The sequence below is a fragment of the Carassius auratus genome, unplaced genomic scaffold, assembly GCF_003368295.1.
Source record: "Carassius auratus strain Wakin unplaced genomic scaffold, ASM336829v1 scaf_tig00026160, whole genome shotgun sequence".
NCBI lineage: Eukaryota > Metazoa > Chordata > Actinopteri > Cypriniformes > Cyprinidae > Carassius > Carassius auratus.
This window is the reverse complement of record NW_020525495.1, coordinates 108,165-123,262: the sequence shown is the minus strand read 5'-3', so window position 1 is coordinate 123,262 and position 15,098 is coordinate 108,165. Positions and strand designations below refer to the sequence as shown.

Here is a 15,098-nt window from a genome sequence, read left to right as displayed (position 1 = left end):
AAACATAAAGTAAATGTGGGTTCAGGCCCTATGCACATGTAACAGCCTTAATTACAAACTTCCACAGCTGAACTCGGGACCCCAATCTGAAGTGCCTGAACACAAAAATACACAGGCAGTACTGACAAATGCCATGGCGGAGCTGTGGTTATCAAGGCTGTACGCTCGATTTTGTCTAAATGCAGGCTTCAAGAACTGAAGTGTGGGCGAGCATGTGTGTTTCTGTATGTATGTGTGAGAGAGTATGCATGTGGGTGGGTACATGTTCTACTAAAGTCAGAGAAACACAACAGGGGAGAAGGAGAGAGGGGGAAAAAACAGCAGCTAAATTCCTTGGCCAGCAGAAAGGCAGGCCAATTTGAGAAAAATTCCAGTAATCTGGAGCCAGTGCGTATATCCTTTCAGTGCAGGCTTTCATAATGAGGCACATACGTAGCCGTTAAAGCCCTGCATTCATTAGCGGCCCCGTTACCGGCAGAGTGCGTTTAATCACAGCCTCCCAACTGCTAGTTCCGAATCGCTCTGCATTTAACACACCAACTTCCCAGAATCCTCTGCCCTGAACTGTCACTGGATAGGGCAAATTACAGGAACAGATTTCTTCAGAAACGAAGAGCTGAAAGCAGCAAGAAGTTTGCAATCAGTGACAGGTGGATACACACTGGGCATGTCAAGATAAAACTATATTTTACTGCCAACACAATACTAAAATAAAATACTTTTATAATTAAGATAAATTATGAAATCTTTCTACAATCAAAATAACTGGAAATGTAGTGCAGTTAACTAGCTTAAAATACCTTTTACGTTTATAAAGAGTTAGTCACTCATTGCTCATAATGTACCTTTGTTCTTCATTATTGAATGTTTACCTGACCCAAAAACCCAAAGTAAGGTTTAAGTAAAGCCCTGTTTCCACTGCAGGAACGTTCCCCAGGAACTAAGGACTTTGGGCCGGTACTCTGTGTGTTATCAACGCAGGAACCAGGATCTAAATAAAATTTCAGATAAAAATCTGCCCCTCAGAAAGTCCCTGTTAACAAGGTACTTTTTCAAGGGTCTGGAACTTTCAGGGGTGGGACTTGAACATGCTGAAAATAGTGATTGGCTGAGCAGCATTGTATTTCAGCCACCATATATTTTCATAATATTTTAAAATATTACTGTTATTGTGTCACAATATGTAATTTTACAAGTATTTCAGGCAAGAATGTAGTTGTTTATAACTGAAATCTACAGTTTATTTATAAAGACAGTGCCTATTAGTTTGCCAATTTTGGAGACGTGAGATCCATGTGATTAGCAGGCACTCAGTGCTACATAAGATATAATTTGTTTTGGGTGAATGTCACAGGTAATCTTTGGTCTTTATTCTATTAATCTATTAATATGTTAAAATTAAAAGAGGCAATAGCCTACTGGTTTATATAATATTTTGTTTAATTGTTATGTATGTGCATTTTCCTAAACTACATTTCTGTGGCTATTAATGTGTTTACATGAAAACAAAAAGAGGCAGTGGTGTTTGATATCATATTTTGCCTTATTGTAAATACAGTAAGGAAAATTGCAGTATCCAAGGCGAGCTGACTGTTTTCAAGTACACTGCTGTTTGCAGAATTACTGGACTTGCCTCGTCCCATCCCCGGGAGTTCACACTCCTTAGTCGAACTTGGGAAGTCCAAACTACTGAGGATGCAAGTCTGAAATGTACATACTTAGTAATGAAAAACGAGCGAAGACCTACATCACCATCACCCACCATCACTATTTGCCAAATCTTGTCTGTATTTTAGACAGACAGCAACTAGTGATAAAAAAAGTTCCTGGGACAAACTGTTCCAGATAATTTGGTTGGAAAAGTGTCTAAAGTTCCATACCAGTGTTCTCTTTTAAATTGTTCATTTTAACTCTTGAAAAAAAGGAATTTGTTAAACATAGTAGTTTCACAGTGGAATCGAACTGGTATCATTAATTGTGAAATCTCACTGCCGACATTGTGGTATCACGCAAACACTTATACACAAAATATTTATGATCAAGTAATAAAGATTTACTTAGAATCATTTATTTTATAGGACTATAATAGTCTGCTCACCTTTGTCTATTAACACTAAATTGCGGCTAATATTTTTTCTGTGGGTGGATTACTAGTGAAATGAAAGAAACTGCTAACTCCCACAAACCTGTGCAAACCTGACTAAGAAATAAACCTTGTTTTACCTGAATTCACTAACTAATTTTCCAGGCAGCTTCACTCTCTGTACTATCAGGTCTATCAACTATCTTCTTGTTGTCTCCTGCTGTTTCTTTTTTGCTAAAATCTGCCCTTATACAATGAAGCCATGTGAAAACAGGATGCTATTATCACTAGAGGAAAGCGGCTGGAAAAGCACATTTTTGACATCTATCGTTCCTATGATTACAAAGGGTTAGTTCTTATGTTGATCTACCTCACAGGATGCCCATACAGGACCCACTGGGCACTCAGCTACAGAGAACTAGAGCACTCGTGTGACTGCACTTAAGGGACTAGAAATAACTGCAGGCGTGGACAGAAGTATACTTATTTTCTTTAGAAAAATTATAGTTTCACATTATCCGAAGAAAATGTGAGTGGTTCCTGCCCATGAAAAATCCATGATGCTAGGGTGATGTACATGGTTTCCAAACAGTTGCTATGCAGTTGCTAAGGTCTTCTGAGTGGATTTTACTCTATTTCTCTGAGGTTGATGAGGTGTTCTGGACCCTAGATATGGCTTGGGTCCCTTCTTTATAAGTAAATGAATGCAGGTTTTTTTTTCACATTTTTACCATCCAGGTGACAATTCTTTTTCTGATTGTATATAAAGGTTATTATAGATGTAGGAATTCATTCAATAAGCCCAGTAAAGAGTGTGTGACATGTTGTGCTATGAATAATGCTTCTGGAGAAACTTTTAACCCCACACAAAGTTATTCATAATGTGTTTTACGTCTTGGGGGCCATCTTTTTGACAGACTTGACCCCATTGTGGCTTCCCAACTCTTCCACAATGTTACCTCTGGGTCGTCCGTCTCATTGGCGGGGGGTACTGTACCAGACACTACAAAAGAATAGATGGCCATCACTCTGAATCCTGTCTGCCATGAAAAGACCTCAACTGTGGGCCGAGGGGGGAGAAGTCACTGTCTCCCATGGCAACCTCCTCAATTGTCTCTGGCCTTCTCTGGCAGCTATTCATTGGGCCCGTCCCCTTAATGAAGGATGCCCGTCAGTGTAGAGATGTGAAAGACACTGAATGTCCCACCACGGTGGAATCCAGACTCTCTCTCTCTTCATGTCTGTCTCGTGCCCTCTTCAGCTCCCCAGGTCTCAATATGAGTTTCTCTGCTACCTTCACCCTAAGCCCCCTCTGTCTTTCCCTTTTGTCTGGCCCTCTCTGGATGATCTCCATTGGTGCAGCTGCAAGATAAGCATGTTTGGTTAATAGCAAAGAGGAGATGAGGCCATTATGGAGTGGTGCTGGTCCAGTCTGGGGTTGTGGGGGGAGGGGTGTTGGGGAAGACCCAGACACCCCATACAGTGATATACAGTAAGGGAGGATGGGGCCATCCGTCTTCATTTGGAGAGAAGGAGGGGTCAGTGCTGGTTCTCTTGTCAAGTGGGCCCCAGGGATAAGAAATGTATTCCGGGTTCTCATAAAGCCTCCGTCTGCACCGATGATGTGGAGATGTATGGAAGTGGCTTTGAGCAATGCAAGATAATTCTTTGTTTAGAAAAAAGACGAGGCAAAGCAGGAAAGTCTGTGACCCCTGAAAAGAGAGTTCATTTTCCAACATACTTTCGCATTTTTTTCATGATAGTAGACTCTGGCATTTACGTCAACATTAATGATAGGCTGCGCTTCCACCACTTTTGATAAAACATTCCAAAGGGAATATCCCTTCTCCCGACCACACACTCAGACACCCACTCGCACACTGGGTGAAGTTGCACCCACACTGCAGCACAGACCCTTTCACACTCCTCACAACCATGGAGATTTATGTACACATTACAGTGTGTGAAAGAAGACAAGAGAGGTTGTAGTGTGCTTGAGCCTGAGGGTATTCAGTCAACAAAGAGTCCCAGAGATAGCATACACAAAAACAGTCTCCAACACACACATCAACTGTTTATAAAATCTAGCAGCACCTTAGACGGAAATTGTGTGGTGAGGGAGAAAGAAAGAAAGAAAGAAAGGAAGAAAGAAAGAAAGAAAGAAAGAAAACAAAGCAAAATAAATCTAAATCAAAATAATCCCTTAGTTTTTTCCCTGAACCTATTTATTCAAAAGCAACTTATTACTTAAAAGAAAAGACAACAGAAACAATGAAGAAGAAGAAAACAAAAGGATAAACAACAAATGAAGAACTCAAGTAAGAATTTATTACAAAAAAACAAAAGGAAAGAATGAAAGGTAAAAATAACAAATGCAAGAAAAAAGAGAGAGAGAAAGAAAGAAAGAAAGAAAGAAAGAAAGAAAGAAAGAAAGAAAGAATGCAAAAAGGCAGAAGAGAAACAAAGTGCAAAGCAAGAGACACCATGACAGAAAGGAAAGCAAGAGAGAACAAATGAAATGGTGGGGGGAGATTTCCTTTGCGGCAGCATGTGGAGTAACAGTACACCACTGAATTGAACCAACACCGAGGCTGAGAGGAGAGACTGAGCACAGGGAGGGGGAGAAATCAATAAGGGAGGCCAGAGAGCTGGAGGGAGCTCTAAATGGATTAGACTAAGGGAATGTGTTCGATAGGTTATGGCTTTTGCGTGAGCTAGTCACCGCGGGCCATGCAGAATACTAATCAGTGCTGCAGTCTCTGCTTCAGAGACCTCACTGCATGCTCAGCACAAACACACAGCGACCTCATCCCCCTCTCAGCTCCCACTCTGAGATCATAGAAGAATCAGTAGATTTGTACAGCAGATTTATCTGCAGTATTGTTGTGGATCCCAAAGTTTTCCAGCAACATTCTTGTGATGCTTACATCATAAACTTGTCGAAAGCGATGCGATCGGATGGCCTCATACTATTGGGCTGCTTGGAGTGGAAGGGGATCAAGTTCCTTCAAAAGAAAACCAAATGGATGGCGTAGGTTAAATAAGGCCAGTGTCTTTATCTCTGCTTTGGTATTCAACAGCCTGCATGAGCTGCTCTACGCATATGCCACCATAAAATTGCAGCTTACATACTTTGAAATGAACTAGTAGCTAAAGAAAAGGGTGTTTTTGGAATAAAAACCTGTTTAATCCACCTTTTAGTACAGATTTCTCAAGCGAGAATAAACAGGCATGCAAAGAAATGTGTGTTTTAGTCAATCAGGCTCTTAAATCAGAGCAAACTCAGCAGAAAAGAACTCACAACACCCACAGGCCACTAAGATTATCGTCTGAATTAAAGTCGTAGTGGCAAATCCTTTCACTGCTACTCCACCGCTACCCCCCTTCTTCCTTCTCTTTCCCTCTTTATGTTTAATGTGGCGGTACACCAGTATACTAAAACATCAAACAGAAGCTATTGCCTTTCATTTCCACAACTGAAACCAAGTCGTGCGTTGTAGTTCTTTTTGAAAGCAAAGCACCAACAAATGCGTGGTTCAGAGGAGAAACCGAGAGCTAGGGAGAGAAAAAGAGGGAGTGGAAAAAGAGACCATCTGTACTGATTTTTGGGAGCGAGTCAGTAGCTGCGGGCCATCAAGTGGATGTGCTGAACACTTTTTTTGTCTCTCTCAAAAAGGACAAACTCTTGACTGCCTCTGCCACAAGGACCCACTGGAAACAATCAGCAAATAAATAAATAAATAAATGACTAGACAAAAACAAATGCTGTGGCCCTGTTGCATTCCATACACTTGTAGTTCTGTAACTCTTTTTCTACAAGTTTTGGCTAGGGCCTCGAATTGTCAATTGGTTTGTGTGTGTGTGTGTGTGTGTGTGGGTGTTGTCCCAGCCACCTGCCCCTTTAATTCTCACTATTACAGCACACAGGAGTTTATATTGCATCTGCAAACATTGCCAATGGGAACGATGTGTCACATGGATGTAAAGGAAAAATACAAAGGTTTACAAAAGCGCACTGAGAATAGGGATGGTAATTGTAAAGACGTTAACAGCTCCAGTTAATTCCATTAATGATTTATTAGTTCTTGTAAAAGTAAATGTTTCTGAAAAAGAAAAGAAAAATAAATACAATTCCACAGTCAAATTGTAAGATAATAATAAAAAATAAAAAAAAACATTTCATTCAGTTCTCACAAAAGGTGCATTTAAACACCCTTTTTAAAGGCGCCTTCAATACTTGTCAATACTGTGCTTTACTATATATTATACAACCAAAAATACGGTGACATATTTTATTCATTCATTTTTATAAATTATTACTCAGGATGTGCACTTTTTACTACGCACTGTTATATGAATAAGCAGGAAGATTTAAGTCTGTCAAACTTTGGGTGTTTGACTCAATAAAAAAAACTGACTCATAAGAATTGTTTATTCAGGAATGGGACTACACTGGCTGTGTAATGGATACAAATCCAATGTGCTGTATATTGGATTCATTTAACATCTTGCCATAACCCTAAATACCTCTTACACTTACATAATAAAATTACACAGACTGTCCAGCGCTCCATCAGAGTTTTCTCTAGTGCCCTTAATCAGGAAGAAAAATCATATAACTTTCCATGTATGTGGACATCAGGGACAAAGTGAATTATATATGAGGAGACAGACAGCAAGAAAAAAGTGAAAAGTAGAGAAACCAAAATCAGTACTTAGTCACCGACAGGGGTGATGACCTCTAGGTCATGTGGCTAGTCCTGACCCTGCCGTATACTCAGCCAGCTGGAAAACTAGGCACAAACAGCTCTTCTACAGCGCGCACACACACCGCCAATAAAGGCCCAATAGGGAACTCAGTGTGTTTGTATGTTGGGGGTTCTGGCAAGTTGAGGGAGTTTGATGAATGACCAGCTCTTCTCAAGGAGTTGGCAAACGCTTCACTGACGCAGGCATCCAAATGTCATGAGCAAGCTGGGGGTCCAGGTGCCCCCTGAAATGACCCCCTGGCCTGCCCCCACGTGCTGCAGGCCGCCACCTTGTTTTCAGAGATTTGTTGTGGTCAATTAAACTTCACGTGACACCTTCCGCATCTTTAGCGAGGTCTTGACACCAGGGGCAAAAGCTATGTCCTGCAGTCGTAAAACAAGACCTCTTTAACATGCTAGAACAAATGAGAAATAATCCAGCCGACACCAGAAAAGCAGCCAATAAAACACTGCCTACTTCCCAAGGGAACAAATAACACTGGGTTAAAAACAACCCAGTTTGGGTTGTTATTAAGCCAAGGGCTGGGTAGATTTACCTAGCAAATTGGGCTGTTTATTTAACTCAGCATATTGGGTTTATTCACTTTTTACTATATTACTTATAGCTTAGTTTTTACTTCATACAGTAAATAATGTTTACAGATTAACTTAAATCATGTAAATGTTTCTAAAATACTCCACACAAACCCTGGTTTGCATGACAACTTCCTTTATTTTACTTTATTTATAATTTACAGGATTTTTATATCATTTTTAATAGGCTATACATATTGCCTATATTTAAACTCATTTAACAAACATTAGAAGAAAATTTTAACATTAAACAGAAGTTATTCACGTGTAATTGACCAGTCTCTGTTATTCTGTTTCCACCATAACGGTGCTGGTCCTCTTGCTCGAGATGGAGTCGTGTTAGGTGTGGAAATGCAAACATTAATGGACCACCGCCCTGCGTTTCACTCTAGCCAAAACATGCTGTGACTCCATAACCTGCCAATAAACAAACAATAAACAGCTCTAAGGATGTTTTAACATCCAATGTATTATATTCTGTATCTTTATGAATAAAATTGTTTATTTTATGCAAAGCATCAGCCTTCACGCAAAAAGACCGCAACACTCATTAAAGGTGATTCGCACCTGTATGTTGCTCTGCATAAAATTGAACGACATACGGCACAGTAATGATTTCATAGATAAAATAAAATGTACACAAACCTGTATTTTACAGATGAATGCATCAATTCAATGGCATTTAGAACTGCTCTCTTGTGTAGAGAAGACGCAAAACCACTGCGATAAATAACTCAACCACTGGGTTATGTCTGACCCAGGAGCTGCAAAACTACCCAAACGCTGCAAAAAAACAATCCAAAAAATGCTAAAAAATAAAATAAATAGGATTTTTTAGAGTGTAAACGTTGGGGAGTTTGGGGCAGGAAATCACAGCACCTTCACACTGTTACTGATACATTGAGCTCTTGTGATTGTGTAACACCTTCTAGTTGTTGAGTAATGCTTGCTGCGCCTGCACAAAACATAACCGTTTGTTTTTGGTGTTCAATAACTGGAAATCGTAAGAAAAAGAAAAATCTACATATTAAATGTTAATTAATTTTCTTTAATTTAGCTTTACAAAAGGACAGTTATGTGTTTGAAACAAACCAACTGCCAGACCAATGTAAATATTTATTAGAGGCTTGAACCAGCACTTAATTTACACTGGCATTTTTGAGGTTTTGTGTAATGTCATATGTTTAGGATAGTGTAAACACTGAGATAAAGGTTGTGAACATATTCCAGCATGGGATGAAAAATAAATAGCCTGGGTTAAAATGAAAAAATGCTTGTTTGATATAAACCAGCTGGTCCCTTTTCAAATCTATTTCTGCCTAGTCACTGTTCTACTATAAAAGTCTGTACAGTGTAAAATTCAACAGACTCAAAAACATTCATGAAACAAGTCATCATCATACAACACAAGCTATTAGGATTCTTTCCCTGTCTAAAGGGAGGGCTAGTTATGATTTGAGTTCTGAAGTGAAAAGGGAAAAAAACAGATTCAAAATATCTTTTCCTCATTACTTTCTCGTTTGCAAGCAATTCAAATAATCAAAAATGAATTCTGCTGAACTGTTTTCACAGAGAATAACTGATCTGGATAATGTTAGAATTATTTCACAAAGAGAAAGGAGCTGAACAGCACTCGTTAAAAGCGCAGGCACAATGGCATGGCCAGACTTGGTGAAGTGCAGAGGCAGGGCATGGCACGATGCCCACCAACAAGCCTGCTGCCCCTCATTCCTGTCCTCTCAAACACCTTTTCAATGGGTATTCAGCTGGGCATTTACTAAGAAGCTATCACAAATGCAGGCGAGTCAGACTAAACCCAAGGCAAACCATTTGATGTCCATACAGATATCAGGTGCTGTGGATAGCAGTTAAAACACCTTAGAAATTAAACCAGAACACAAAATCAATTACAAATTGTACACAAACAACAGTAGCTGTGTTGTACTGTAAAAATATGTACAATCATTCAGTGAAAATGTAAAACAGTTTATGTAATAGCACATGGTTTGCACTGCAGTCACCTTACAAAGGACCTTTCACTGGCATAAAGACATGAAAAACAACAATTTAATTTTTCAGTTCACAGCATGGGACCACAACCACAATTTCCTTTGTGATGGGGGTAAAGATTTCCCTTTTATTTTATATTCGGTTTTATTTTGCTGGATTTTATACATGTGAATAATGTCAACTGCTATTCCACTGATATCAGGAAACTTTCCTCCATGCCCACTGCATTGCGGATGCCAACTAACGAATCAAAGGCATGCAGCAAGCAGACAAAGAGGGTTTGATACCAAATCCTCAGTTGCTGGCACTCTCCCTACCACTCTCCTGGCACAACGCTAACAAAATGGCCGCCCTGGGTGCACTGGCACAATGTGAGAGCATTGTCTAGAGATGGGCGCTGGATACTAGAGGCAAAACATGCCGCAATGCCATGGTTAAGTCCTTAACAGAGAACCCAATATTCATTTGCTGACACTAATTTACTTGATTAGTTTTTTCCATACTTTTCTTTTTTTATTATAAAAAGGTCAGCAGCAAGTGATTATGTTACACAAACGGGTATATATATATATATATATATATATATATATATATATATATACCCGTATGTGTAACATAATCACTTGCAGCAGCAGCAAGTGATTATGTTACACAAACGGGTATATATATATATATATATATATATATATATATATATATATATATATATATATATATATATATACCCGTATGTGTAACATAATCACTTGCTGCTGCTGACTGATGTTATAAATGTTAGTCATTAAAGATATTTCAGATATTTTCTTTTATAAACAATAGTAGAGGCTAATGTCTATTTAGTGCATGAGAGATTTAGGTTGCCATGTGAATGCCAACAGGCGAACGCACACCATCTTACAAAGACACAAAAGAGATTCTGATGCCAACCATGATGCCAGTGGCAACCATTATTGTCCCTCCACTCTGCCTTCTGCTTACCCTGGCACTTCAGTTTCACAAAATGGAGGTGCCGTGGCTGACGATAAACCAACTCTTTGTGACAACATTCAGATTCACAAAAGAAACACTTTGATATTATTAAAATAACAAAATATGGATAACGTTGAAATTCTTCTGGAACAGAAAACCACTTAAAGTTGAAATACAAGCGATAGTTTAAGAGGCAGCATTCCTAATTTAAAAATCATTTTGGATAAAAGTGCATGTTAAATGAATACATGGGAAGTGTGCTGACTTAATTTTCCCTTTACTTTGCGAAAAATAAACAAGTACTCAAACAAAAGAAGAAAAACAAGAGTTAAATAACTGTAAAAAAAAAAAAAAAAAAAAAAAAAATTACCAGAAAAAATCTCACTGGAAAATTTGACAATAAAAACAATTTTAGAAAATGTTAAAAACACAAAAAATATTTCTATTAGAACGTTATTGTGTAATTGTGCCATTTGCAGAAATTCTCCACCTTAGGAAATGTGATCATATTTAGCATATATTTATATAATGTGGGACATTTATGTTTATATGAATTATGCTTAAATATTTGTCACTTTTATATACCAACAAATTTGGGAAATGTAAAATCTTTTAATGCAACCATTTTAATACTATTTAAATGTACCAAATTTTATATTTTTGAAACTTTCTTTGCATGCAACACAAGAAATATTTGCCCTTAGTCTTATGTACATAACAACTGGAAATTACATTCAATTAAATTAATTTAATGTCTCTACACCCTTCACTCTGCTAGTTAAGAGAAGCACCTAAATTCAATAAATGTCATTTCCTAACCTCTAGTCAGACTTACCTTGGTCCTGGACGTAGTATGCCAGAAACAAGTCCAGCTCTTTCACCGAGACAGTGATGTGGTGGGGCTGGACGCAAAGTGCCGGGTTGGTGCAGTGCGGAGACTTGACTAGCCGCTCCCCATCTGTGCTCTCCAGCGGAATACCTTTAAACAGGATGACCATCACTAGGTCCAGCCGCCACACTTTATCAGCCTGCCTCAGGCAGTCGATTCGGCGGATCTTGCCCTTCTGATCAGGGTTGGAGAGAACGCAGCATGGGTGCTTCTTGCCCGTTACACTGAGCACAAAGTCCTCCCGGTACTCCTGTCGGATGTCTTTCCGCAGCTTGGCCAGGAGACGGGATGCCCACTTCTGTTTGATTTCAGGCTTCTCGCTGAGCAACTCATCTTTCACGGCCCGTTCCTCATCCTTGGACATTCGCTTTTCGTGCTTCTTGAAGTACTTGCGCTTTCGCGCCTGTAGGTTGAACCAGGTGTAGGCTATGGCACGGACATGAGGAAGCAGTGCCTCGATGAAGGGATGAAACTCATCCTGAGAAGAGAGAGGGAGGGAAAAAGAAGAAAAATTGAGCAGGAGCAGAAGTGACCTTTTGGCATGGGTTCCCGTTTGAATTAGCCAACAGCCTGTGCAGCCAGAAACGAAAGAGGAAAAAAGCAGTTTAGAAATAATTTCAGATAAAAATCATTTATAAGTAAAGAAAAGTTATACAAATGGCCATTTAATGGTCCAGAAAATGTATTAAACAGAGTTACAGTTACAAATACCAGTACCAAATATATTTTTAACTCTAGCATTCCATTTCCTGCTTTTAAAGAACTTTTAAGCACTAAAGTTATTTAAAAATTAGATTTTAAAGCATCAACATGACACGTTTATCTACCATCTCCACTGCGATTGCAGGCAGTGCTGGCCTGCCTGCAGGTGTCGAAGGTACGCTGAAAAAGGATGCCACTGTTTACTGCGTCTGCCCGCGCCGTGCCAGCGAAGAGCAGACAGTTCCAGAATCACCAATCACTCTCTCCCCTTCTCTCTCTCTAACCCCCTTCTCTCACTCACTCGCTCTCCTTCTCCAGCCAAACTCAAAGCACCAGTCCGTGTGTTGGCACAGGAGAGCATGCATCCCCCATACTTCCAGATCTCTTATCAAAGCGCCCTGCATTCCTAAAACAGCCCCTTCCACAGAGCCCTGCAGAACCTCTTAGAATCCTGGAAAAACAAGTCACTAAATGCCTTAGACAAGGACAACTCTGGGCACGATCATTCACCTTCAGCTTTTACTCTTATAAATGAGGTGTTTGCGGTTCTCAGGAATCACTTAATTTGTTAGCATTAATGTACCACAATTATTCTAAGGCCCTCCAAAATCAAACCAAGACGTACAATGAAAATAGCATCATGGCACAAAAGTTACATTCTTCGGGCCTCACATCTATTTAAGTAAGTGTGGCATTAAAATGCCAAACCAAAACCAAAGTGGCCTGACTCCTCAAACACGCGGCACAGTTAATTCACACTTGCCTTATTCAGCGTAAGGCTTTTTGTCTTCATATGCCTCAACTTGTTATATAGCTTTACACTACAAACTGAGCAAACACAGTTGCCAATTTTACAGACCATTGAGTAACATTTGCTCTGTTTTTTTTTTTTCACATATATAATCTCGTCATCATCTCAGCAAAAGAAAATGCTTTAATATTACCAAGCAATTTCAATCATGTTTAAAAATATAAAACAGAACAGGATAACTTTTCACACTAAACACCGGAAGACAAATACCACGTTATATTTTTAATGCAAGAATAAAATATTATTCTTTCACAGTCAAAATTTCCATAAACATTGTAAATTCTTATTAAAGGAAAAGAATGTTTAAGAGGTAAAAAGACAATGAGAGCTATGAGTGAGAATCTCAACACAATGAAAAAGAGAAGACCACCTTTATGCACACACTCTCCAAACTTTTCTATATTTTTTCCCCTGCCACATCGAAATATGAACAAGGACTGCAGTGAATGGATCTAAGAAGAGTTAAACCACATATTGTTCTGTGTGCAGGCGGGCGGCAGCTCTTTGGGAAACCACAACCAGCACACCACTGCCTGTATTTCAGTTACAGCCCCACACACATAGCCCACACTTAACCACTGTATAAATACATACAAACTACACAACTTTGAAATGTATTAGAAATCTATCACACGACAATGTGCAATAGTGTGTGTTGCTCAAGAAAAAATTTAATTCGCTGAAGAGTGTGAGTTTTCACACTATCAGGTGTAGTCCTGGAATGTATAAAAACTCAAATAACATTCAAAGTGCTAATTTCCTAACAAATCAGATCAGACATAATATTTAAAGATAGTTTATTATTATTATAATTATTATTATTATTACAGCTAACTTAATATGTATGTGTGTGTGTGTGTGTGTGTGTCTATATATATATATATATATATATATATATATATATATATATATATATATATATATATATATATATATATATATATATTTACAACCAAATGCACACTGCAGTGTCCACTCAACAACAAAAAATATATATATACAGTCAAATAACAATACAGGAAATATGCAAAAAGGATCTTCATTCAATCGGTTTTGTTCTATTATAAATGTAATGACAAGAAAAAAAATATTTGACTGCAAAGAAGCCATTACTATTTCATTAATATTTTTGTCATATTGCATTTAAATACGTTATTAAAGATCACATATCACAACGATGTAACATTAATATCATAGTAAATGTAATGTGGAATTAAAACATTACATTATCTGTTGTCATAGTAGTTGTTATGCAAACTGATCTCATATCAGCATGTTAAGAAATGACTTGAAGAACAAAAAAAAAATCACACGGATTTTAAAAGTGTAACACGAGGTTGTGGGCTGCGCAGGCTCGAGGTCCTCTGTACTCACCATATCTCAGTCAATCACTCTCTGATGCCAAGGAAAATATAAACAGTAAAATTGTGTCAGCCAAAGCCGGCGGACTCTGTCCAACCGCTGAATCAACCTTATCGTTGTTTTAATCTTAATTCACTCTATGAGAGGATCTCCCAGCAAGTTTTCTTTAGTTGAAAGTAAGGCTAAACAGTGAGCTCTTCAAAGGTTAATTCAAATGCACTGTCCTAACCTCGCGTTTGAAATTAACAGTTGAAATTAACAGTATTTAGATATCTCCCTGCTGTTCACCTCATATAAAGTTGCTATGTTCAATCAAGTTAATTTCTATAGCAGCATAAATTGAGTAATTTACGGATGACATCAAATTAGATCAAGTTTATGTGAACACTGGTCTGTTCAGAGATTATTAAGGTAAACATAGTCTCGCTCCAATATGCACATTGTATCATATCAACCAATCTTTAGGCTACATCAAACTGAATGTCTGATTGGATACTTTAAATCAAACTGCTTTAAATTTAAAATCTACTGCACTCATAAAATAGTTCTTTAATATTTCTTCAAAGAAACCTATTATCCAAAACGATGTCTCGCTGTGTAAATTGGTTATATGGCTCTGTAAAGTAAAAAAAAAAAAAAAAGAAGGGAAAAAAGAAAGAAAGTTATTGTACATTAACATATAGGTTTGTCAAATTAGGGACTGATTTGGGGGAATTTACAGTACCAGTAGGCTACGTAGATGGTTTTCAAGAACTAGAGAGTAAATGTTCTTTACTGAATTTAAAAAGGTTCTTCAGAACGGCTTCTTATTTCGTTTTAATTTGAATCTTATGTTTAGGACTGTTAGTAAAAGGTTGCAGACAGGCTATGTTTCAAAGCATCGATCTTCATAAAAGCCTTTTGTAAAACACGATGACGAAGAAGTTGTTG

The 15,098-nt window shown here is 38.3% G+C and overlaps 1 protein-coding gene across 5 annotated transcripts in view; it reads right to left on the bottom strand.

The window, feature by feature from the left end:
• Nucleotides 1–15,098, bottom strand: part of LOC113078635 (nuclear factor 1 B-type) — a 90,662-nt gene that overhangs the window by 60,503 nt on the left and 15,061 nt on the right. For 4 of the 5 annotated variants that reach the window (XM_026250962.1, XM_026250966.1, XM_026250964.1 and 1 more), the window contains exon 2: nt 11,240–11,771. In XM_026250962.1, the coding sequence (XP_026106747.1) occupies nt 11,240–11,771 (532 nt within the window). Of the gene's footprint in view, nt 1–11,239; nt 11,772–12,120; nt 12,263–15,098 lie in introns of those variants that run through there. The other variant, XM_026250965.1, reaches the window with a different exon arrangement.